The 26,394-nt window shown below is 38.0% G+C and overlaps 1 protein-coding gene across 1 annotated transcript in view; it reads right to left on the bottom strand.

Annotated features, from left to right (window-relative positions):
- Window positions 1–1,383: 1,383 nt before the first annotated feature.
- Window positions 1,384–26,394, bottom strand: part of LOC109680950 (testis-specific protein TSX-like) — a gene marked incomplete at its 3' end in the record, with an annotated part of 78,704 nt that continues 53,693 nt past the window's right edge. The window contains exons 2-6 of the mRNA XM_074064571.1: window positions 10,773–10,884; window positions 9,401–9,440; window positions 8,300–8,381; window positions 2,291–2,394; window positions 1,384–1,442 (exon numbers count right to left, since the gene is read on the bottom strand). Of these exons, the coding sequence (XP_073920672.1) occupies window positions 1,384–1,442; window positions 2,291–2,394; window positions 8,300–8,381; window positions 9,401–9,440; window positions 10,773–10,884 (397 nt within the window). The remainder of the gene's footprint in view (window positions 1,443–2,290; window positions 2,395–8,299; window positions 8,382–9,400; window positions 9,441–10,772; window positions 10,885–26,394) is intronic.

Raw genomic sequence — 26,394 nt, 5'->3', positions numbered from 1 at the left:
TCCCTCTCTGTCTCTTGGCTGCCATAATGTCAGAAGCCCTGCTTTATCATGCTCTCTCTACCATGATGTTACAAAAGCAATGGAGCCAGTCAACCATGGATTAAACCTTTGAAATTATGAGTCAAAATAAATCTTCTTCTTAAGTTGTTTTGTCAAGCATTTTACCACAGCAAAGAAAAATGACTAACACATAAGGAGAATATTTTTAAGTTATAACTTGAGAGGCTACTGCAAGAAAAATCATGTCTGTGTCTCACTTTCCTATGTGCTATTTGAGGATTGTTCTGAAAGAGATCTGTTCAGGCAGTGTATATGCATTAGCATGTAAAGGGAAAAGAAATGAAAATAGAAAAACTTGCAAAAGCATCTCACAACCATTGTGGCTCAAGTATGGGTTACTCCCCAAGGCTGATACTAACGAGAATGGGGTTTGGGAATTAGTTGACTATCATCCTTCCTGCCCAATAGTGGTCTCAGTCATATATATAAAATGAGACATTTGGTAGGATAATTATCTACTGTACAGAAGGTTCCAGCAATATAAGGAGCAAGTTCACCACAAAACCCAGCCATCTGTTCATCATAGTGGCCAGAAGTTAAGCAGTAAGAATTAAACTACAGATTATTATTTAGGAGCTAAGCTATGCTATTACCAGAAAACAGGCCAAAAGGAAAGTTTTAGAAGATCTCTTGAAAGACATGTGTTTTTTCATTTATCAGGCCCCAACTTAGGACTGAAGGATATTATATCCAATAGTTTCTATACATACTTGCAGAATGGATGCATAAATGATAAAGTGAATGAACAGTAACCTTCTTCCAATATTCTAGACTCTGAGCCAATTATTAAGCAAGTGTCTTTCTTTCAAGATCTTTTTTCACTTTCTAAGATTTAACAAAATGGCTTAACACAACAGATATTCCTGCTTGATTAAGTATCACTCCATTTACTGCTTTTGTACTGCACCGCCAAGTCAGACTACATGCCTTTTGGAACAGACCTATTTCATTTAGCATCATCTTTAACAATATTTGTGTGAATGAAAATCCTCCCTTATTCCCACTCTACCAAGCATGCCAATGAAGCAATCTATTTATTTAATTGCTCCCTTCTCAGTGTCTAATATATCACACTGCTTGAGTATAGTTGTTTTCAATTAAAGAGAGAACTGCAGTCTCTTATTAATGATAAAAAAGAATTTCTTCTTTCAAAAATTTCCAAAGAGCAAGCCCGCCATATCCCTGAAGCTTATTGTAATCTCAACACTCTTAATTTTGGGAGAGCACATCACAAATGGGTATATCATCTAGGAGTTGGGATGGTTAGGCTACAAGGATGCAACATATGACTTCAATAACATTACAAACAAGGTGGATACTTACATGATTCAGAGGTTTCAAAGCCTTCACCAGCTTGTGAGTTGAGATTGGTGAACATCTCCCTAGGACACAGAGATTGTGAATAAGCTGACATCAACAATTTAAAGAGTCATGGAAATTAGTATATTCATGTACATATTCATGATATGGCCTATTCATACTGGAAACAAGGAGACTAATTCAGGATTCTGACATTAACTTTGTAACAGGAAGTCTTTCAATTAAAAGAGGTGGGGGAAATGTGAAATTAAAATTTTTGACTTTAATGAGGAAGAGTATATATATATGATAGAAAAGACCAAGGAGTTGGGGATTCTAATAAAGTTTCACTAGAACTACTGCTTTTGTTGTTTCATTAAACTAAATAAATAATTAAACTACAGAAGCAAATTGTGAGTGCTATTAGAACATTTAGTTATGCAGAAAGTAGGCTGCTTCCTTTTAAAAGAAGAATAGTGATATATCAATCACTTGGAAAAGTAACAGTAGATTTTTGAACAAAACCTGAAGATTCTGACTTTTATAGAACACTGGTTACACTTAGGAGAAACCATTTTATTAAAAATAGGTTCATTGTCTCTCTCACCCTTTAAACTCCCAAATTTTCAACAAAAATGACAGTCATGTTCACAATATTAATAGCAAAATCCTAAATAATCTAATACCTAAATACGGGCTAAGATAAAAATAAAACAAAATAAATGAAAACAAAAATCTCACAAAGCAGCAACAGAATATCACAACTAGTATACAATGATGTCAATTAGTACTGCTGACTTAATTGCCTTCGTACATTCCTTTTCATCTGATACCAAGCACAGATAATGGATAGGCACCTCTTATTATCTTTCTGCACTGTCTTTCTCCTCCCTAGATGTCTCATAACTCAAGTAAGTTCAAGGCTACGTACATAAGCATAGATGGGTTTATGTTTATGTTGCCAATGATGACATTCACATTATCTTCAGTGTCACTATCACTGGAGCTGGTTTCATCTTCTTCCTCTAGGGATACCTGTGAAGTGATGAAGATGTAAGAGAAAGTTACAGTGGAGATAGAGCAGTAGATAGAATTTCTGGCAGTCAAAGGAGTATTTATGTCTTACTGTTAACATTATAGGCAATAGTCTTAAGTAAGGGAACATAACAAAGCTTAGTGATTAGCTGTTCCCCATAGCCTGACCATTATCTCTCTTCTATACCAAGATCATTATGAAAATACTTTGATAACCTTTGGAAACATGGACCTTGAGTACAGTGTTTTTGTGATGATAGCTTATATGCTTTAATAATAGCACCAGATAACTTGAGGAGATTCAAGAGTTGGTTCCAGAATATTTTAGTGGTCTAAGTTGTTGACTATAATCCTTAATTTACTTTTATTATTGCTGATATTTATTTTCTTTCTTTCAAAATCCCCAAAAATAGATTATATCAAACAAGGTCTCATCCAGCCTTGCTCTTTGGTGTTATGGCCCTGGCTTCAGGGTAGGCATTCAGAAGCTATTTAAGAAAACTATTACTTATGTAGTTGATCCTCAATATTCACAGATTATATACTTACAAATTCCCCTACTTATTAGCTGTAATCTCCAAATCAACATTTGCAGTATATTTTCAGTCATTTGCAGACATGCCCAGTGCGGTAGAAAATTTGGGTCATCTGATGTGCATGTTCCCAGCTGAGTCTGAACAAAGTGATCCTTTGCTTTCTTATTTCAGCTCTCATACTGTAAGCAAGTGTTCTTTGCATTGGCTACCTAATGTCCTAAAGAACATTACCTAAAGAACACATTTATGCACTGTTTGAAAAGGCCCCCAAGTATAGGCTAAAGCACAGTCTATCATATCTAAGCACATGTAGGCTGTGATGTGCCTTATGAAGAAAATGTGTGTTAGGTAAACTTTGCTCAGGCATGTTATGGTAATTTTGGCTATGAGTTCAATGTTAGGGAATCAACTATAGATTAAATTAGGTTGCTTTACACAGAAATATGCATAAAACAAAGCTATGGCTTGATTGGTTGACACAAATGTGATCAGCGGCTCACAGGAACCTCTTGTATTTTTCCTAGTAGTAATGGCTCAGTATTTGCTAATTCAGTGTTTGGAGTGACTTTATAGATTTTTAACAACCATGAATACTTAAAGTCAACAATATTTGCATAACACACAAGAATGAAATTTCTCAAACAAATATCAGTAAGTGTCATAAGAGTTGTACCCAAAAATCTGAGAATGGCTTATTAAAATGATTGGCCTTGAGCACCTAAAATTGAAAGAGGTACTTACTAAGTCCCATCATGGGGTAAAAACAAAATCAAACCTCTGGTAATATTAGACTTAACTGCATTTTCTTTTTTTGATATGTTTACATACCTGACAGATCACTGATGTGAATTAGATTACATTTCAATCTCAACACAACATTTGCCATGGTCTTTCATAGTGTCTTTGTAGAGAAGTTAGACATATATGGGCTGGATGATAATACAATTAAATATGCCTATAGCTGCTTAGAATTCTCTACATAAAGTGACTACACTAAAGAATCATTACAAAGATGGATGTAAAAAGGGTTCTGTGATGTTTCATGGTACTGTACTAAACCTTTATTCTTCCAAACTTTGTCCTTTACACAATTTTAATCAGTAACTTTCACAAAGAAATAGTAAGCATGCTTAACAGAGTTTGTTGTGCTAAACTATGTAAGAACAAAGTGATAGGAGGTAACCTGCTCATATCCCTCCACAACAACTATAATTTGGCAGCTACTCATTCACAGACAAAAGTGCCCTTATGGGAGCTTTGGGATCCAAGTAAGAAGTTGTAAAAGCTGGGAGTACAAGACCAAGGAAGGCTTTTAAGAAGGCAGGACTATGCCAGTGGCAGGCTTGCTGACCAAATTCTTGGATACAGACCTAGAAACAGCCCTGTCTCCTGTGAAATCAGCTACAGTCCTGTTTGGCCTTAGTCCTGCTACAATATCTGGCAAGGGACCCAGGAAGTCATGTTCACTCATGCCTTGGATAACAGGCCTGCTGAACTTGATCCTGGATGTGGACCCTGAAGGAAGGGTTCTATGGACTGGCAGTTGTAGTCTGGCAACTGTCCTGATTGTACAGAGACTATATCGGAGATATGCCCATTGCTGTCCCTGGAGGCAGGTCTGCTGGACTCAGTCCCACAGCATACTGAAATGGCTCTTTACCTCAGTTCCAGCCCCTCTCAAACATGATTTGGGAGTGTCGTGCTTGTCCAGGGACCCACAAATGGACATATCTGCCTGTGCTCCAGAGACAGGCATGTCATCCAAGATTGTGGATCATGAAGTGACACTGTAACTCAGACTTATCCCCTCCCAGCCCATGGTCCAAGAGCAGTCTTGCCCACTTAAAGATGTGTTAGGCAACATGCCCACCTTAGTACATGCAGGTAGGCCTGCTGACTTTGGTATGACTATGGATCCTGAAGCATCTCTAAGACACAGATCTAGGACTTCTCATCTGCAGTGAGGAGTAGTCCTGCCCACCCAGGAACCCAGAAAAGGCATGCCTGCCCATGGCCCCAGAATCAGGCCTGTTGACCTCATTTTCAGCTGTAGTCCATGAAGCAGCCCTGTGATTTGGTTCCTGTGATTTGACCCAAAGTTAACAGAAAGATGAAATAATAGCTATCAGAGAAGAAATAAAGGAAGCAGAGGCTAGAAAAACAATAGAAAAGATAAATGGAATTAAGAGCTGCTTTTTTAAAAAGATAAAATTGACAAACTTTTAACTAGATTAAGAAAAAGGGAGAGAGACTGAGGGTGTGACTCAAGTGATAGAGCACTTGCCTAGTTAGCAGGAGGACATGAGTTCAAACTCCAGTACTGCCAAACTCACACACAAAAAAATCCCACATCGGGTAAGAAAAAGGGAGAGAGGAGTAAAAAAAATTAAACTATAAATGAAAGAGAAGACATTATGACAGATACCTCACAAAATAAAGGATCATAAGACACTACTATGAACAAATTGAAGACTCTGGAAAAAAACTGACAAATTCTTAGAAATACATAACCTAGTATGACTGAATCACGATGACAAAGAAAATTGACAGACCATAAACAAGAAAGGAGATCAAAGCAGCAATCAAAATCTGCCCAATAGGTCAGGTGCCTATTGGCTTATGCCTGTAATCTTAGCTACGCAGGAGGCAAAGATGAGGATCGTGGTTTGAAGCCATCCCGGGCAAATAGTTCATGAGACCCTCTCAGGAAAATACCCAACACAAAAAAGGACTGGTGAAGTGGCTCAAGTAGTAGAGTGCCTGCCTAGCAAGTATGAGGCTCTGAGTTCAAGCCTCAGTACCATCCCCCCCCCCAAAAATACTCCCAACAAGGAAAAGCTCAGGACCAGATGGGTTTCACAGGTTAATTCTAGCAAGTATTTAAAGAAGAATTCCAACCCTCAAGCCCTTCCAAAAACTGAAGAGGACAGAATACTTTCAAATTCATTTTATGATGCCAGAATTTTCGTCATACCAGACAGATTAGGACACTAAAAAAAAAAGAAAATAAAATTATAGGCCAAAATCCCTAATGAACAGTAGATGCAAAACTCCTCAACAAAATACTAGACACTAAATTCAACAGCATATTAAAGAACCATACACCCTGATCAAGTAGTATTTATCTCTGCAATTTGAGGATAGTTCAACATACACAAATTAATAAGTGTGGTATACCACCTGGACAGAATGAAAGACAAAAATCATATGATCATGTCAATAGATACAAAAAAAGTATTAAGAGCAAACATCTTTTCATGATAAAAACTCTTAATAAATTAGGTAAAGCATAAGTGTCCCTCAACATAATACAAAACAAAACATATATGACAAGCCCAGTGCTAATATCATACTGAACAGTGAAAAGTTGAAAACAATCTAATAGCACCACTTTTATTGAGCATAGTACTAGAAAACACAGGCAGAGAAACTAGCCAAAAAAAAAGAAACAAAAAGCACCAAATTTGGAAAAGAAAAAAAGTTAAACTGCTTGCTGATGACATGATCTTTTTTTTAAATAGATAAATTTAACAAGTAGGTGAAAGATATGTACACTGAAAAATGTAAAATATTGATGGAAATATTGTTCATGGACTAGAAGAATTAATGTTGTTAATGTGTCAATAACTATCCAAAGAAATCTATAGATTCAGTGCTATTCCTATAAAAATTCTGATGTCATTTTTTATAGACTAGAAAAAAAGTCTAACATTTGTATGGAACTGCAAAAGAGTGAATAACCGAAGCAATGTTGAGAAAGAAGAAAACTAAAATATCACACATCTTGATTTCAAACTAAATTACAAATCTCTATAATTGGAATAATATAGCATCTAAACATCCCATTGTACTCCACAAATTTGTATAATTATCATGTATTAATTAAAAATAAAATTAAGTTGGGTACCAGTGGCTCATGCTTATAATCCTAGCTACTCAGGAGGATCGTGGTTCAAAGCCAGCCCTGAGTAAATAGTTTGCGAGACCCTATCTTGAAAAAAACCTATCAGAAAAAAAGTGCTGGTGGAGTGGCTCAAGCAGTAAGAGCATCTAACTAGGAAGCATGAGGCCCTGAGTTCAAACACCACTACCACAAAAAAAAATTAAATTAAAAAAAAATAGACACATAAATCAATGGAAGAGAATAGCAAATCCAGTAATAAATCTATGCATAAGACCCTGGGTTCAGTTCCCAGCATTGTAAGAAAACAAAAAACAAAAAACTTCTTGTCTGAGACATAGTGAGAGAATATGTAGAATTTGATTAGAATTTTTAAAATCTTGCCAGTTTTGAATGGGCCTAACTTTACAATATGAAATTTAATAGAAATACATATGTTTAGCATAAAAGCAGTTATACATATAAAATGGTTAGAAATTCTATCTAGCATGTATCCTAAGAATTTTACTTGGCAGTGAACAACACAAATAGACTAAAGTATTACTGGAAAAGCTGCAGATTAATTCTTAGCTGAATTTATAGAAATGTGGTATGCAACATGAAGCAGGTAATAGTCCTACCTTACTGTGTTCATTCATTTTAGAAAGCCACATTTTACAAGATGTCCAAACAAACTGTAATGTGTTCAGAGAACTGGGATGGTGAGGTGACTCTAAGTTAAGTCACATGAGGAAAGATCGAAGTAGCTGACCTATCCTGGTGAAGAGTTAGAGCTGAAGTGACAATGGGAGGAAGGAATACTGTCTTCAAAATAGTGAAGTGGAAGTAACATTAGATTTGTGATGTATGGGTCAGAGGAGATCAATTAGAATAAGTAGTTAAAAACTACAATGAGACAGCTCTCTACTTAGTATAAGTAGATATTTCCAACAGTACAGCTATTCAAAGATCTAACAGGTTCTCTTGGGCGGTAAATAATTCCCCACCAATAGAAATATTTAACAACATGCTAGAATTATTATAAGAAATTCAAGCACAGTTTGACTTGTAGGTTAGATGATCTTTCCTGTGACTGAGCTCTGTTCATAAACCCGTGAACATATTTAGGACCCAATTTTCAAAAGGGTAAATTACATGGGCAAATTTGCCTCTTTTTTTTTCTTGCTTCTCAAAATATCTCCATCAACATGCAGGGAAAGAACAAGAAAAAAGAAAATGCTATGAATAATTATCTGTCTATGTATCTATCTATTTCTATTTTAAAGCTCTTAGCAGAAGGATTCATGAACAAAAAGATTGTGACAACTAATTAAATACACATTCTCAGTGTAGTTCAGTTTTCAGTGAACATCATTATCTTAACATCACATATACTCTAGTGTCTTTGGAATTCTTCCCCTTTGCTATTTTCTAAGCTCCTTAGGTTCCCACATCATCATTATTTTTCTGTTCTTTTCTCCTCACTTACGCTTTGGCAAGAGTTTCTATCATCAGCATTAACGGCATCCTCTTGAAGAACATCTTGCAGGTGAAGAAATGATTTGGTTTGGCTAGGAAAAAAAATAACATAATAAATACTCTGAAAAGCTGTTTGCTCCAACACTAGATTGTATGCAATTCAAAACACAAACCTACATAATGAAACCCATTTAAAAATTTTGTAAGAAAGTAGCTAGATGCCAGTGGCTCACACCAGTAATTCTAGTTACTTGGGAGGTTGAGATTAGGAGGATAGAGGTTCCAGGCCAGTCCAGGAAAACAGTTTATGATACCCCAATCTCCAAAATAACCAGAGCAAAATGGACTGCAGGTGTGACTTAAGTGATAGAGCGCAGTCTTGAGTTCAAACCCCAGTCTCACCAAAAGAAAAGAAAGTATGAAAGTTTAAAAAGGGGAAGGTTGGAGAGGGTAGTGAATATGATCAAAGTACATTATATGGATGTATGGAAATATCATAACGAGATACCTCAATTGTACAATTAATGTATGCCAATAAAAAATAGAAATACCCTCCCTCAAACAGAGACCTAAGTAGTAATTGAGACCTAAGTAGTAACCTATTTTTTAAGTGTAATCCAGGGGCTAAAATCAAATGGATTAATTTCTGAGAATACATTGAACAGAATATTAAGGCCAAAAGGGATATTACAAGTCACCTAGACCAACATTTTTATTTTAGCAAGGCTGAACCACTTAGTCTTGGGAGGAGCCCAGCTGAAATCGGAGTACAAAACACCATGTTCCACAGCAAGAGCTGCAGAACAACACAAGAAATTAAGATCCCAAAGAACCTTTACAGAGGCTTGTTTTAGTGGCACTCTTTTTTGAGATAAGCAAGTTACCAGTTTCAGTCAGTAGAAAGACCAAAGTTTCCGTTCTCTTGGAAACAAAAGTGTGATAAATTCCTAGCACCTGCTCTAGAATGCCTCATGGAAGAGTACAGTAATGTATTGTTCATCAAAGTATGAGCAAGATTGTCTGTAATGTAGTTCTTGTTCATTTTGCTAGAAATCATCTGTCACCACAAAGATGGCAACTGGTAATGTGAATAAAAGGTTTTGTAACTTACTCCAATAATCGGCTAGCCTCCTGCTTACCGGTGTTGTCATCTGCAAATATAAAAAAATAAAGTTAATGTAAAACCTCATATTAAAAGCAGTGGGGAAGGGTTGGAGGAGTGGCTTGGTGGTAAGAGCACCTGCCTAGCAAGTGTGAAGCCCTGAGTTCAAACCCCACGGTCACAAAAAAAAAAAAAAAGGGAAGGACCAACTCCTTCTTGTGAACTCTATAGTGACAGAAAAACCCTAATACACAGAACCTTGTTCTATATCAGTTCCTGTTACCCTTCTTTCAAAAACAAATAGGTTCAGTGATATTATTGAACCTAAATATAACCAAGATTTCGTTAGCAACCTGTAAAAGATTAGAAGAGAGACAATAGCATTCACAAACTTTGGAATTTGGATCTGTAGTACTATTGGCCCCTTTAAACTAACAAGGACAAAGAAGGAAGGGGAGAATTAAATATTATTAAACATTCTTTATACTCCAATAAATGTTGTGACATGCTATAATATTCTAGGATTCTGGAATTTTTTTTCTCTCAAAGCATTTTAAAAGTAATGTTTTTTTTAAACAGAGGAAGATCTGGGGATGTAGCTCAGAGATGGAGTACTTGCCTAGCATGCACCGGGAGGGCCTTTTGAGTGCCACAAAACAAACAAACAAGCAAAAAATGAAAACCAAAAACTGAAACAAGGATAAAAATTTAGAAATCCAAAAGCAAAAAAACTGTAAACAGTTAATATAATAGAAGTCAAAGTACTTCAAAGACATCCTCCACATTTATCATTTCATGCTTTAGGAGCAAAGAAACTAGAGTGTACATTGATCTTGGTTTTGTGAAAGGTTGAGACTATTACGTGGGAATATTAAGCTATTTTCCAAAAGTGGAAAAAATATTACAAAATATAAGTTAAAATGTCTCAGCTTGTACAACTTTTTTGTCAGATAGGTCCTTCAATTTGCTCAGTAAACAATACCAGATGACCTACATAGGAAGAGAAAAATAGAAACTGAGCACTGTCAGTTTGTACTGGAGAAGTATAATCTCCTGTAACAATTCTTCTTTTCAATGGTATCCATCTGCAGTCCTGCAGTGGTTACTATAGAATGCACTTTTTTTTCATTCTGTCTGCCTTTTGTTAAAGAGAATCCCTGATTCAGTTCAACAATTTTGGAGGAAACTAGGGAGCCTCGCATGACAGAAAGGGAAATGAGTTACAAGTCAGGGGAGAGGTGGCAAGGCAAGCAAGAAGCCTGGAGGTGGTTTCCCCTTTTTTCCTCAGGAGTTTGAAAGAGACAGTGTGAGCACCACTAAACCCATGACTAAGGGAGGTCATTTTCCTTCTTACAGAGGTGATAAGAAATTAGGTCCTTACCTTCATTAAGGCAGTGTTCTTTGTCTTCCAACTGCAGATGGCTCTTTCCACTGCACTCTGGTTTAGACGACTCTGATTCCTGCTGTTTGGACATAGCTCCAGAATTAGACGTCTGGATTTGGGGTCAGAATAGGGGGAGACTTGTTAGAAGAACTGACTACTAAAAGGTAACTGCTGTAGCAGTCTCAATAAGTAGCCTGGATGGAGGGAAGTAGATAAGCACCAAATGAGGGTCATCAGAGTCTAAGTTTGGACAGGGGTGAGTGGGAACCAGGGCGGGATCAACTTGAGTGAGACGAATGAAGAATGGCAGTTCAGCGGACTAGCCCCTAGCTGGCAGAACACAAACGAAAACTTAGACTAGAGCCTTGAGCTTTCATCTCAGGCCTTTTTCTATCTTCTAAAAGCAAAAAGGTCGTGTGTGACTAGGGACAGAGGACGGGAGCAGGCGGGGGCAAGAGAGGGGAAGAGGAAGGGTCAGGGTGAAGGAGAACAGAGAACATACTACACCTCTGTAGCATCCTAAAGGCCCATCTGATGACGAAGGGCCTAGAAAACACTGGCACCTCTTCTCCCTCGGCTAGGATGAAAACGCCAAGAAAATGTCAGGGACCTAGCTAATATTTGGCAGTCCTATACTCTTCCTTTCATTGGGCTGTGAGTGGTAGCAGCATCCCACCTCTGGATCAGGTACTCGGCCACTTTACCTTATAAAAGTGTCAAATTCTTCTCTCGGAGCTTGCCTCTCTCTTTCCCACCCCGCGACACTGACACTGACCGTTGGCAGTTACTGGATTTCCTAGCAGTACTTGCGCAGCACCAAAGGTTAAAAGCCCCTCCCCCCATGTGGAGACTGGTGTAGTGGCTCAAGCAGTAGAGCACCTGCCTAGCAAACGGGAGGCCCTGAGTTCAAACCCCAGGACCACCAAAAAACCCACAATCGTGTATGTGTACAGAACTTACCCACCTTAACCACTCCACTGCTAACGTGTGGCTGCAGTCCTCCATCCTCCCACAAGTCTCAAGGGTGAGATCTGGGTGTGCGCCTGCAGCTTTTTCGCCTTTTTAAACACCTTCTAGAAAGCCCTTGCTAACATCCTGGAAGCACATCAACTGTAAACTGGGCCCCGCTCCCATCCACCTACCCACCACTGCCATTTCCTGAGGAAGGGGACTTCCATGTCCTGCTCCTGCCCCTCTCCCCACTACCCTTTCATCTGTTGTTGAAGTAGCAGCATTAACCCACTGCCTTTCCTTGGAAGAATTCTCAAGTTTTGATAGAAATAGGTTCAAACTGAATAATTGTTAGATTTATTTAAATTTTCTTAAGTTTATAAAGGAGCTCAACACTGGAGAGGTTGTTAAGAAGCAAGAATACTTCTGCATTGCTGATGGTGATATAATTAGGAAGTGTGAATTTTTATAGAAAGCAATTTGGTGCTGGGTGCTGGTGGCTCATGCCTGTAATCATGAGGATTGTGGTTTGAGGCCAGCTGGGGCAAATTACTCTTGAGACTCTATCTTGAAAATACTCAACCCCAAAACCAGTGGCTCAAGTGGTAGAGCACCTGCCTACCACTTCAAGTGTGAAGTCTTGAGTTCAAATCTCACAACCACAAAATAAAGAAAGCAATTTGGCATTATGCATCAAGAGTCATTAAAAAATCCTGTCCTTTAGCCCAGAATTTCTGGAATGCATCTTACACTTTTGAATAAATGAGAAGATATTTGTATATAAACATTCATCATTTTATTAGTGGAAATGGAATTACTGAAAAGCCCATGATGGAGAAATGTTTAAATCCTATAATCACAGAATGCTGAAGTTAGAATCTTTGAGGTCATTTTTTCCAAAACTGTTTCTTTCCCACTCCACCTTCTTTGGATGAAGCAACTGAACTCAAGTAAACTATGATATCAACTGGAATGAATAATCTTCACTCTTCAAATATAATAAATATCATGAATTGTATAAGAAAAGGTGTGAATAAAATATTGGAGTAGTGGCTTCTTATGAAAATGTAATGAAAAAGGGAAGAAATACTGGAGTGAGACTCAGTCAACCTTTGCTTCAGTTCCAACTCAACCATTAAAACAAGTCTGTCGATACTTACTTGTATTTTTTGAAGGGGCACTATTGGATTTTTTTTTTTTGTACACTGGGTTTAAGTTCAGGGCTTCATGCTTGCTAGGCAGGGTCCCTACCACTTGAGCTATGCCTTTAGCACACATCTTTGAAAAGAAGCCAAGCCCTTAGGATCAGGCCTATAAGAAAGATGTCTGTAGGAAATCTCAGAGATCAGTAAGGTTATAGCTATCAGACTCATTTCATTTCTCAGAAATGGAGAAATGAAAATTTGTTTCAAAGACTTTCTAGGGCTTTAAAAAAATCTTTGTGACTTTTTTCTTTTTTATTAATTGTACAATATAATGGGTTTTATTATGACATTTTGATATTTGCGTACTATGTACTTTGATCATATTAACCCCTCATCACCCTCTTTTGTCCTCTTCTCCTTCCCTTTCTTTCTCCATTCCCCGAAATGTCCCCCTTCTGCTTTCATGCCTTTTTCTAAAATCTAGATTTCATATATGAGAGAAACATTCTGTTTTTGTCTTTCTGAGTCTGGCTTCCTTAGCTTAACATGATGATCTCCAGTTCCATCTATTTTACTGCAAATGACATAATTTTAGTCTTCTTTGATAATACTCCATTTTGTATATATGCCACATTTTCTTTATCCATTCTTACAATGGGGGGCACTTAGGATGATTCCATGACTTGGCTAATATGTGTGACATATTATTGATGTTCTATCTATCTATCTATGCATATATATTCCTCTCAGTCTCTTTTTTTCCTTCTGTTTTTTTTTTTTTTTTTCGGTACTGGAGGTTGAGCTCAGGGCCTACACCTTGAGCCACTCCCACCAGCTTTTTATTGCGAAGGGTTTTTTTTGAGATAGGGTTTCACCAACTATTTGCTTGGGCTGGCTTCAAACCACAATCTTCCTGATCTCTGCTGCCTGAGTTGCTAGGATTACAGGCATGAGTCACGGGTGCCTGGCCTCTTTCTGCTTTTAATATTTATTTTTGTATCTTCTTTTCCTTCCCTTTCCTTTTAAAAAATTTCTTTTACTTTCTTCATAACTCCTACAAACCCCCTCTTTTTTCTTTTCCGTATTTTTCTCTTTTAAAACTTTCTTTTTCATTGGCAGCTATTCATCTGGCACAGGTTTAACACCTGGAATATGTAAAGAACTCAAAAAACTTATCAAAAGAACAAGTAGTCCAATCCAAAGCCAGTAAATGATCTGAATAGACACTTCTCAAAAGACAAGCTATGACTGGACAATAAGTATGTGAAAATGCTCAGTATTTTTGGCCATCAGGGAGATGCAAATCAAAACTACAATGAGATGCCATCTCTCCCTAGTCAGAATGACTATCATAACAAAACCCCAAACCAATAAATGTTGGTGCTTGCGTTGGTGGTATAGTGGTGAGCACAGCTGCCTTCCAATAAATGTTGGTAAGAATATGGGAGAAAAATGAACCCTTATACACTGTTGGTGAGATTATAAATTAGTTCAGACATTATGGAAATCAGATGGGGGTTCCTCAAAAAACTGAAAATAGAACTACCATATGATACAGCTATATACACTTGAGGGAATCAAAGTCAGCATACACTAGAGATACTTACACACCTAAGTTCATAGCAATGCTATTCACAATAGGCAACTTATGAAATCATCCTAGGTACCCATAAACTGATGAGCAGATGAAAATTTAGTGAATATACACAATGGAGTATTATTCAGCTCTATAGAAGAATAAAATTATGTCATTTCCAGGAAAATTGATGAAGCTGGAGATCATCATATTAAGTGAAATAAGCCAGACTCAGAGTGAAAAATATTGGTTGTTTTATCTCATATATGAAATCTTGATTTAAAAAGATATGAAAGTAGAAGGGGACTATTTGGGAAGAGGAAGTGGACTACTGGGAAGGGGGGGACAAGAGAGGGTAATGGGTGAATATGATCAAAGTACATTATATATATGTATGAAAATGTCATAATGGAACCCATTATTTTGTACAATTAATATACACTAGTTTAGTGTAAAAAACTGACCTGGAAGTAGAAGATGGACTATTAAGGAAGGAGTGGGAGAACTTGTCAGAAGGAGGAGAGGGCAAGATGAAGAGAGGGCACAAGAGAAGATGGACATGATGATAGCATGATATATGCATGTATGGAACTGTGACAGTGAACCCACTAATCTGTGCAATTAATATGTTTTAGTGATTATAATTTTTAAAAATATGTCTAGTTCTGTCAATGACATTCATTGATGTTGAAAGTTGTCAATATATGTTGTGAATGAAAAAATAGCAAATTGCAAAAATTCATATAGTGCAATATAATACAATAGCAATAAATGCATTGAAAAAAGTCTGGAAGAATTTGCCATGAATTATTGCTTCTTGGGAAGTGTGTGCTATTTGAGCAATGGAGATAAAGGGATCCTTTCTTTGTTTAAAAAAATAATCAAAACTATATCATTTCACTCTTGTTTTCCAAAGGCTCATGTTCATTTCACAATATAAATTGTATTCAGTCCATTTCCAAGAGTCCCTAAAGTCTTTTTTGTTTTTAAGGAAACAAGATCATTTCCAAGAGAGGTGCTGTGCCAGGAAAAGCAGGGTGACTTCAAGTACCAGTGAGGAAGAGATGGAGGGGAGTTTTCAAGGGCTCTGTGCACATGTGCAGGGTCCAAGTCGGTCCAGCATCAACAAGGCCCCTGGCCTGGGTCTATGCCCACTCTCTTCTTTGGCCTCACCCTGGTGCTCTTGCTAACCCAGATTGTCCCTATACAAAGTCTTAGGTGGTCAGTTCTGACCCAGGGTCCACAGCTCTCAGGAACACCCTCAGGAGTGGCCCCAATATCCAGCCACCCCTGCTGCTGGGACCCTGGCCTATGGGCACTACTGGCCCTTGCCAGATCTGAAGAAATGAGGACCTGTCCCTCCTGGATGCCAGGGCCTGACCTGCAGCACTGTGTGGCTGAGGCTGACCTTGGCTTCACCTCTGTCTGTGGCCACTCCCAGTGGTCTTTTGGACACTTCATTCAGCATATCAGCCCTTTCCGGAGCAGTCTGGCCTGTCATGTGTCACCCGGGCTGGAGCTTCAGGGATCTGCACTGTGAACAGTGCAGGTCCCCTAAAGTCTTAACTGTTCCAGTATTGCTCAAAAGTCCAGTCCAAGGTCTCCTCCAAGACCCTAAGCAACTTCTTGGCTGTGAGCCCCAGTAAGAATAAAAAAGAAAGTTACATACTGCTAAAATACAATGGCATAGGCAAACATCCCCATTCCAAAAGGGAGGAATAGGGGAATAGAAAAGAGGGATTAGACCAAAGCAAGATGAAAACCCACCTGTGTGAACATTAAATTTTATAACTCCATATCCAGTACCCACGGTTTATTGGAATGGGATGTGGGCTTCCAAGGGTGTGGACAACAACCTCTCTTATGGCTTTGCTGGTTGCAGCCCATATAGCCTCTCTCCTGGGCTGGCTCTGCTTCCTGCCTGCAGCTTCCCTTGGCAGGTCTTCTGTGTTTGTGACTTCCTAGGGTCTCCACTAAAGCTTCAGCTTCACTCTCACAGCTTCACTATGCGCCACCCTGACCAAGGCTGCTTGGCGGTACTTAGACCCAACAAAACAAACTGGCCTCTCAGACTTTCCTTTGAAATCTCAGTGACTCCCAAACTCTTGCTTTCTTCATGTCTGCAAAACCAGCATCACAGGAATGATGCCAAGGTCTGCTGTGAGCTGTTTTCATGGGCCTACTTGATCCACAGATTGAGTGACCTCTGCTTTCCTGGTTTAGGTTGTCCTGGGAGAGACTTATTGGGACAGTCCTTTCTGAAAAGACTGCCTTACACACAATAGCCAAATTATGGAATCATAATTGTCTAGGTGCCAATAAATGTATAAAGAATATGTGATATACATATACAATGGAGGATTATTTGACCATAAATGAGAATGAAATCCTGTTTGTGGGAAAATGGATGAAACTGGAGATCATCATGTTAAGCAAAATAAGCCAGACTGAGAGACAAATATTGCATGTTCTCTCTTATATGTAGAATCTAGACCAAAGAAAAAAAGAATGACATGAGTGTAAAATCAGCACTGTTAAGGGAAAGGAGCCAGAAGGAGGGGAAAAGCAAAGGAGAGAGTGATGAGGGGCAATTATGATCAGAGTATCTTATACACATGTATGAAAATTGTATAATAAAATCATAAAAATTGGTTTAAAAAAGGGGAGGGGGATAAGAAAGAGAAATAGTGGGGGTGAATTTGATCAAAGTACACTATATGCATAAATGGAAATATCACAATGGAATGCTTTTATGCAATTAATATTCACTAATAAAAAAAGACTACCCTACAAATGAATTGAACTGACAGTCTTCAAGAGAAAAAGTACGAAGGTCAATAAATACATGAAAAAATGCTCAACACCCTTAGCCATAAAGGAAATGCAAATCAACACTACATTGAGATTCCATCCCCACCAGCAGTGAGAATGGCTGCCATCAAGAAAACAAGCAACAAATGTTGTTGAGGATTTAGGGGGAAAGGAACCCTTATATATGGCTGGTGGGAATGTAAATTAGTACAGACAGTATGAAAATCAGTATGTAGTTTCCTTAAAAAACTAAAAATAGAACTACCATATGATCCAGCTATATACTCCTGGGTATATACCCAAGGGAAGCAATGTCAGCATATAATACAGATACTCGCACATCCGTGTTTATAGCAGCACTATTCACACTACCCAAGCTATGGAATCAGCATAGACTCTCTTCAACTGATGAATGGATAAAGAAAATGTGGTATATATACACAATGGACTATTATTCAGCCATAAAGTTTTGAAGAAAAATAAATGGAACCGTAGATAATCACATTAGGGAAAATAAGCCAGATTCAGAAAGACAAGTACTGTTTGTTTTCCTTCATGTGAAATCTAAAAGAAAAAAAGGTAATGAAAGTAGCAGGAGGACCATTTGGGAAGAGGAACAGGACCAGAGAAATGGGAGACAGTGATAGGAGAGGAAAATGGGGGTGGTGATGAATATGATCAAAGTACATTATGTGCATGTGTGAAAATATCACAGTGAAACCTGTCATTTTGTACAATTAAATGCACTAAAAAAGAATTGACATCTTTCTTTTCTTTTCATTTTATTCTTTTTTTTATTGTTTTATTATTCATATGTGCATACGAGTCTTGGGTCATTTCTCCCCCCTGCCCCCACCCCCTCCCTTACCACTCACTCCGCCCCCACCCCCCGTCAATACCCAGCAGAAACTCTTGCCCTTATCTCTAATTTTGTTGAAGAGAGAATATAAGCAATAATAGGAAGGAACAAGTGTTCCTGGTTGAGATAAGGATAGCTATACAGGGAGTTGACTCACATTAATTTCCTGTGCATGTGTGTTACCTTCTAGGTTAATTCTTTTTTATCTAACCTTTTCTCTAGTTCCTGGTCCCCTGTTCCTATTGGCCTCAGTTGCTTTTAAGGTATCTGCTTTAGTTTCTGTGCGTTGAGGGCAACAAATGCTAGCTAATTTTTTAGGTGTCTTACCTATCCTCACCCCTCCCTTGTGTGCTCTCAGTTTTATCATGTGCTCAAAGTCCAATCCCCTTGTGTTTGCCCTTGATCTAATGTCCACATATGAGAGAGAACATACGATTTTTGGTCTTTTGGGCCAGGCTAACCTCACTCAGAATGATGTTCTCCAATTCCATCCATTTACCAGCAAATGATAACATTTCGTTCTTCTTCATGGCTGCATAAAATTCCATTGTGTATAGATACCACATTTTCTTAATCCATTCATCAGTGGTGGGGCATCTTGGCTGTTTCCATAACTTGGCTATTGTGAATAGTGCCGCAATAAACATGGGTGTGCAGGTGCCTCTGGAGTAACCTGTGTCACAGTCTTTTGGGTATATCCCCAAGAGTGGTATTGCTGGATCAAAAGGTAGATCAATGTCTAGCTTTTTAAGTAGCCTCCACATTTTTTTCCAGAGTGGTTGTACTAGTCTACATTCCCACCAACAGTGAAAGAGGGTTCCTTTTTCCCTGCATCCTCACCAACACCTGTTGTTCATGGTGTTGCTAATGATGGCTATTCTAACAGGGGTGAGGTGGAATCTTAGTGTGGTTTTAATTTGCATTTCCTTTATTGCTAGAGATGGTGAGCATTTTTTCCTGTGTTTTTTTGGCCATTTGAATTTCTTCTTTTGAGAAAGTTCTGTTTAGTTCACTTGCCCATTTCTTTATTGGTTCATTAGTTTTGGGAGAATTTAGTTTTTTAAGTTCCCTATATATTCTGATTATCAGTCCTTTGTCTGATGTGTAGCTGGCAAATATTTTCTCCCACTCTGTGGGTGTTCTCTTCAGTTTAGAGACCACTTCTTTTGATGAACAGAAGCTTTTTAGTTTTATGAGGTCCCATTTATCTATGCTATCTCTTAGTTGCTGAACTGCTGGGATTCCACTGAGAAAGTTCTTGCCTATACCTATTAATTCCAGAGTATTTCCTACTCTTTCCTGTACCACCTTTAGAGTTTGGGGTCTTAAATTAAGATCCTTGATCCATTTTGAGTTAATATTGGTATAGGGTGATATACATGGATCTAGTTTCAGTTTTTTGCAGACTGCTAACCAGTTTTCCCAGCAGTTTTTGTTGAAGAGGCTGCTATTTCTCCATCGTATATTTTTAGCACCTTTGTCAAAGGCAAGTTGGTTATAGTTGTGTGGCTTCATATCTGGGTCCTCTATTCTGTTCCACTGGTCTTCATGTCTGTTTTTGTGCCAGTACCATGCTGTTTTTATCATTATTGCTTTATAATATAGTTTGAAGTCAGGTATCATGATACCTCCAGCATTGTTCTTTTGACTGAGTATTGCCTTGGCTATTCATGGCCTCTTGTGTTTCCATATAAATTTCACGATAGATTTTTTGATCTCTTTAATGAATGTCATTGGAATTTTGATGGGAATTGCATTAAACATGTAGATTACTTTTGGGAGTATAGCCATTTTTACTATGTTGATTCTACCAATCCATGAGCATGGGAGATCTCTCCACTTTCTATAGTCTTCCTCAATCTCTTTCTTCAGAAGTGTGTAGTTTTCCTTGTAGAGGTCATTCACATCTTTTGTTAGGTTTACACCTAGGTATTTGATTTTTTTGTGCCAATTGTAAATGGAATTGTTTTCATACATTCTTTTTCAGTTTGCTCATTGTTAGTGTATAGAAATGCTAATGATTTTTCTATGTTGATTTTATATCCTGCTACCTTGCTATAGCCATTGATGATGTCTAGAAGCTTGTGAGTAGAGTTTTTTGGGTCTTTAAGGTATAGGATCATGTCGTCTGCAAATAGGGATATTTTGACAGTTTCTTTACCTATTTGTATTCCTTTTATTCCTTCTTCTTGCCTAATTGCTCTGGCTAGGAATTCCAGTACTATGTTGAATAGGAGTGGAGATAGTGGGCATCCTTGTCTGGTTCCTGATTTTAGAGGGAATGGTTTCAGTTTTTCTCCGTTAAGTATAATGCTGGCTGTAGGTTTGTCATATATAGCTTTTATAATGTTGAGGTACTTACCTTCTATTCCTAGTTTCTTAGAGCTTTTATCATGAAATGGTGTTGGATCTTATCAAAGGCTTTTTCTGCATCTATTGAGATGATCAAGGGGTTTTTGTCTTTGCTTCTGTTAATGTGGTTTATTACGTTTATTGATTTTTGTATGTTGAACCACCCCTGCATTCCTGGGATGAAGCCTACTTGGTCGTGGTGAATAATCTTTTTGATGTGTTGTTGAATTCGGTTTGCCATTATTTTGTTGAGGATTTTTGTGTCAATGTTCATTAAGGAGATTGGCCTATAGTTCTCCTTTTTGGAGGTGTCTTTGCCTGGTTTTGGGATAAGTGTAATACTGGCTTCATAAAATGTGTTTGGCAGTTTTCCTTCCCTTTCTATTTCGTGGAACAGTTTAAGGAGGGTTGGTATCAGTTCTTCTTTAGAGGTCTGATAGAATTCAGGAGAGAATCCATCAGGTCCTGGACTTTTCTTTTTGGGGAGACTCTTGATTGCTGCTTCAATTTCATTTTGTGTTATAAATCTATTCAGGTGATTGATTTCCTCTTGGTTCAGTTTTGGATGCTCATATGCATCTAGAAATCTGTCCATTTCTTTAAGATTTTCAAATTTATTTGAATATAGGTTCTCGAAGTAGTCTTGATGATTTCCTGGACTTCCATGGTGTTTGTTATTATCTCCCCTTTTGCATTTCTGATTCTACTAATTTGGGTTTTTTCTCTCCTCATTTTAGTCAGGTTTGCCAGGGGTCTGTCGATCTTGTTTATTTTTTCAAAGAACCAACTTTTTGTTTCATTAATTCTTTGTATGGTTTTTTTGGTTTCTATTTTGTTGATTTCAGCTCTTATTTTTATTATTTCTCTCCTTCTATTTGTTTTGGGATTAGCTTGTTCTTGTTTTTCTAGGAGTTTGAGATGTATCATTAGGTCATTGATTTGGGATCTTTCAGTCTTTTTAATATATGCACTCATGGCTATAAACTTTCCTCTCAGGACTGCCTTTGCTGTGTCCCATAGGTTCCGGTAGGTTGTGTTTTCATTTTCATTGACTTCCAGGAACCTTTTAATTTCCTCTTTTATTTCATCGATGATCCATTGTTTATTAAGCAATGAGTTATTTAGTTTCCAGCTGTTTGCATGTTTTTTGTCTTTACTTTTGTTGTTGAGTTCTACTTTTACTGCATTGTGGTCAGATAGTATGCATGGTATAATTTCTATTTTCTTATATTTGCTGAGGCTTGCTTTGTGCCCTAGGATGTGATCTATTTTGGAGAAGGTTCCATGGGCTGCTGAGGAGAATGTATATTGTGTGGAAGTTGGATGAAATGTTCTGTAGACATCAACTAGGTCTATTGCATATTTTAGATCTTGGATTTCTTTATTGATTTTTTGTTTGGATGACCTATCTATTGGTGATAATGGGGTGTTAAATTCTCCCACAACCACTGTGTTGTGTAATATATGCTTTTAGGTTTTTCAGGGTCTTTCAGGTTGATGATTATTATTTCCTTTTGGTCTATTTCCCCTTTCATTAGTATGGAATGTCCTTCTTTATCTCGTTTGATCAATGTAGGCTTGAAGTCTACTTTGTCAGAGATAAGTATTGCTACTCTTGCGTGTTTTCGAGGGCCATTAGCTTGGTAAATCTTCTTCCAGCCTTTCATCCTTAGCCTATGCTTTTTTCTGTCGGTGAGATGGATCTCCTGTAAGCAACAAATTGTTGGATCTTCCTTTTTAATCCATTTCATCAAATGGTGCCTTTTGATGGGGGAGTTAAGTCCGTTAACATTAAGTGTTAGTACTGATAGGTATGTGGTGATTCCTGTCATTTAGTTGTCTTAGTTGTTTGAAGGTTTGATTGTGTGTACCTAAGTTGAGGTTACTCTCTACTTTCTTGCTTTTTCTTTTCCTGTGGTTTGGTGCTACCTGTCTTTTCATGGTTAAGTTGGGTTTCACTTTCTGTGTGCAGAATCCCTTGAAGAATCTTTTGTAGTGGTGGCTTTGTGGTCACATATTGTTTTAGCTTCTGCTTATCATGGAAGACTTTTATTGCTCCATCTATTTTAAATGATCGTTTTGCTGGGTAGAGTATCCTGGGGTTGAAGTTATTTTCATTCAGTGCCTGGAAGATCTCACCCCACACTCTTCTTGCTTTTAATGTTTCTGTTGAGAAGTCTGCTGTGATTTTGATGGGTTTACCTTGGTATGTTACTTGTTTTTTCTCTCTTACAGCCTTCAATATTCTTTCCCTAGTTTCTGAGCTTGTTGTTTTAATGATAATATGCTGTGGGGTAGTTCTATTTTGATCTGGTCTGTTTGGTGTCCTGGAGGCCTCTTGCATCTGTATGGGAATATCTTTCTCTAGATTTGGGAAATTTTCCGTTATTATTTTGTTGAATATATTACACATTCCCTTTGCTTGTACCTCTTCTTCTTCTTCGATTCCCATGATTCTCAAGTTTGGTCTTTTGATGGAGTTGGTGAGTTCTTGCATTTTCTTTTCACAGGTCTTGAGTTGTTTAATTAATAGTTCTTCGGTTTTTCCTTTCATTACCATTTCATCTTCAATTTCTGAGATTCTGTCTTCTGTTTGTTCTATTCTGCTGGATTGGCCTTCCATTTTGTTTTGCAGTTCTGTTTCGTTCTTTTTTCTGAGGTTATTCATATCCTGGGTGGTGTCCTCTTTAATGTTGTCTATTTTTGTCCTGAGTTCATTTATCTGTTTATTAATTGTGTTCTCTGTTTCACTTTGGTGTTTATACAGTGCTTCTGTGGTTTCCTTTATTTCTTCCTTTGCTTTTTCAAATTCTCTTTTTTTGTTGTCTTGGAATTTCTTGAGTGTCTCTTGTACATTTTGGTTGACCATATCCAGTATCATCTCTATAAGATTCTCATTGAGTACCTGTAGTATGTCTTCTTTTAAATTATTCTTGTGGGCTTCATTGGGTTCTTTGGCATAGTTCATCTTCATTTTGTTGGAGTCTGGATCTGAGTATCTGTTTTCTTCATTTCCCTCTGGTTCCTGTACTAATTTTTTGCTGTGGGGAAACTGGTTTCCCTGCTTTTTCTGTCTTCCCGTCATTGTCCTTGGTGTTGTTACTGTCCCTGTACTGTGTGCAATTAAGTATTTTCTAGCTTGTAATAATAACAATGGTAAGATTTAGAATGGAAGGGTGAGAGGAGATGGAAAGCAAGAAGTTAAAGAAAAGGAAAAACAAATAAACAGACAAGTAGGAGAAAATGAAACAAGGAATCAATCAAGGAAGTTACAGAGGTATAAACAGGGAGCGTTAGTGTACTAATCGACAGTAAGCTGAACAGGCATTAGAGAGAAAGAGGATTGAAAATAAAAAATAAAAAGAATAAAGATAAGAATAAAAATGAAAAATAAGTAAATGAAAGAAATATATATATAAATAAAATAAAACAAAATGAAAAATAGTTAATAAAAAAATAAATTTAAAAAAACCCTCCAAGTTCAAATGCAATGAAATTTCAGTCTTAATAATTTTGGTGTCCATCTCAGTCTCCAATCCTGGAGATGGTGCCTCAGATGTTGCTCTGTAGTTGTCTCATCAAAGGGGACACATAAAGTAGAACAAAACTGCACAAAAAAACCCCCAAAAAACAAAAAACAAAAACCCACAGTGTCCCAAGTTCAAATGTAATACAGTTTCAGTAAGTTTTTCAGCATGCAGGTGTAGTTCAGTTGTTATCTCATCAAAGCAAGAGAAAAAAAAGAGTCTGGAGACAGTTCTGTGAATGGTATCTGTGGCTGTGGCTTGCCTGCCCGGTGCTGTCAGCCTGCTGTTGCTGGAGGCGTTATTTATGCAGATCTCAGGGGTGAGCTTAGCACTCACCTGGCCCTGCAGGCTTTGATTACTCAGAGTTCTCCTGTGCACAAGCCTCTGCTACAAGCTTTCCCATTTCCAGGCACACTGGGAGAGGTGACACTGCACCTGCTTTCTCAGGTCTGTGTGTTTGTTTATACCTCCCGTGGGAAGTGGGTCTTTCCCCCCTCTCCTGTGGAGTTTTCCTCCCACTGCCACTTTTACAAGCTTTCCCGCTCCTGATTACTGGGTGGTGCTGCTGTTCCTGCCAGCCACAGTGTTTGTTTACAGTTCACATGGGAAGTGGGTCTTCCCCTCTCTCCTGTGGAGTTTTCTTCCCTCCACCACTCTCACAGGCTTTCCTGCTCCTGGTTGCTGGGTGCACGCCCGGTTCCCACCAGAGCCTCTCCGGCCCACCTGGCTTGTTTATTTACAGTTCCAGGAAGGATTCCCTTCTCCCAATCTTCAGCGCTCAGTGCATCCCACCCTCTTTCCTGCGTGTCTTTATTGTTCTTATTGCTTATTACTCAGTTTCTCTTTTTTCCCCAGGTGGAGGTCTGTCTGTCCAGGGGGCTATGCTGATCTGGCCCAGGCTTGTCTGTGGGAGTACCGCATACCTCTAAGCTCACCTTGTCCATGTCTTCCCAAGCCGTCTGGGCATGGGCAGCTGGCAGCCCGGGGGCCCTCCTGGTTTCTCCATTAACGTGAATTGGAGATGCTCTACGCAGGCTGGAGGTGTGGAGGGGTTAAAGTCTTGTGTCTTCTTGGTGGTTTTGCCTGCAAGGTGTGTCTCCAGTGTCTCTCCAAGATTTCACTATAGGAGGCACGCTTTCTGCTTCCTCCCTCTAGCTGCCATCTTGGAATCCCCCAATAATTGACATTTTAAAAAAATAAAACAGAAAAGGACATGGTTCAAATGGTAAACTGCCTGCCTAGCAAGCAAGTGGTCCTGAGTTCAAACCCCAGTATCATTTTCCCAAAAACAAAACAACAAAAAAATGAGTATGGATGCTCAGAGAACCCACTTGAAAGGAGGTTTCTTATCTCTAGCCACTGCAAATAATCAGAGGAAAATTTCCTCAACAATCCAAAGTATTAAGCCCTTGCTTGTTATTCATCACCAATTGCTGGTACAGTCTGGCTGCCATTAGGCACATCCTATTTTAGCTCATTGAAACTTTACTAACATGTGGGTCTACCATTTGAAAGTATTTGCAGGTTTCATTTGATTGCTCGCAGCCTTCCATTCTGATGGAAGGTGGGATCATATAGGCCCCTCTAAATATCTGCGGTGCACATTTCATCTTTGAAACCTCTTGTCAAATTAAGTAGTTTAGGATACTTTCTCAGACTTGATATCTTTCCAGTCCTTTAAAGACTTTTTCTGCATCAATTGAGATGATTATGTGATTTTTGTCCTCGACTCTGTTTATATACTGTATTACATTTTATTGATTTGCATATGTTGAATCACCCTAGGATGATACCTACTTGATCATGGTGTATGATCTTTTTGATATATTGTTGAATTCAGTTTTCCAGTATTTTCTTGAGAATTTTTGTATCTAAATTCATTAAAGAGATTGGCCTATAAGTCTCCTTTTTTGTTCTGTCCTTGTCCAGTTTAGGATTAGTGTATTGCTGGCTTCATAGAATGATTGTGGTAGTATTCCTTCCCTTTCTATTTCATGGAAAAGTTTGAGGCACATTAAAGGTTTGGTAGAATTTAGCAGTGAATTGATCAGGTCCTAGACTTTTCTTTATTGGTAGACTATTACTGATTCAATCTCATTGCTTGTTGTAGATCTATTTCAGTGGTTTATATCATCTTGGCTCAATTTTGTTAAGTCAAATACACCTAGAAATGTACCCATTTCTTCTAGATTTTCCAGTTTATTTGACTATAGGTTTTCAAAGTTTCTCCATGAGCTTCTGGATTGCATTGGTATTCGTCATGATATTCCCTTTTTTGTCTCTAATTTTATTTATTTGGGTCTTTTCTCAACTCCTTCTAGTCAGATTGGCTAAGGATTTATCAATCTTATGTATCTTTTCAAAGAATCAACATTTTGTTTCATTGAGTCTTTGACTT

Source organism: Castor canadensis, unplaced genomic scaffold (genome assembly GCF_047511655.1).
Source record: "Castor canadensis unplaced genomic scaffold, mCasCan1.hap1v2 HAP1_SCAFFOLD_102, whole genome shotgun sequence".
NCBI classification, from domain to species: domain Eukaryota; kingdom Metazoa; phylum Chordata; class Mammalia; order Rodentia; family Castoridae; genus Castor; species Castor canadensis.
Note: the sequence above shows the minus strand (reverse complement) of the source record. Positions and strands in the feature narration are given on the sequence as shown.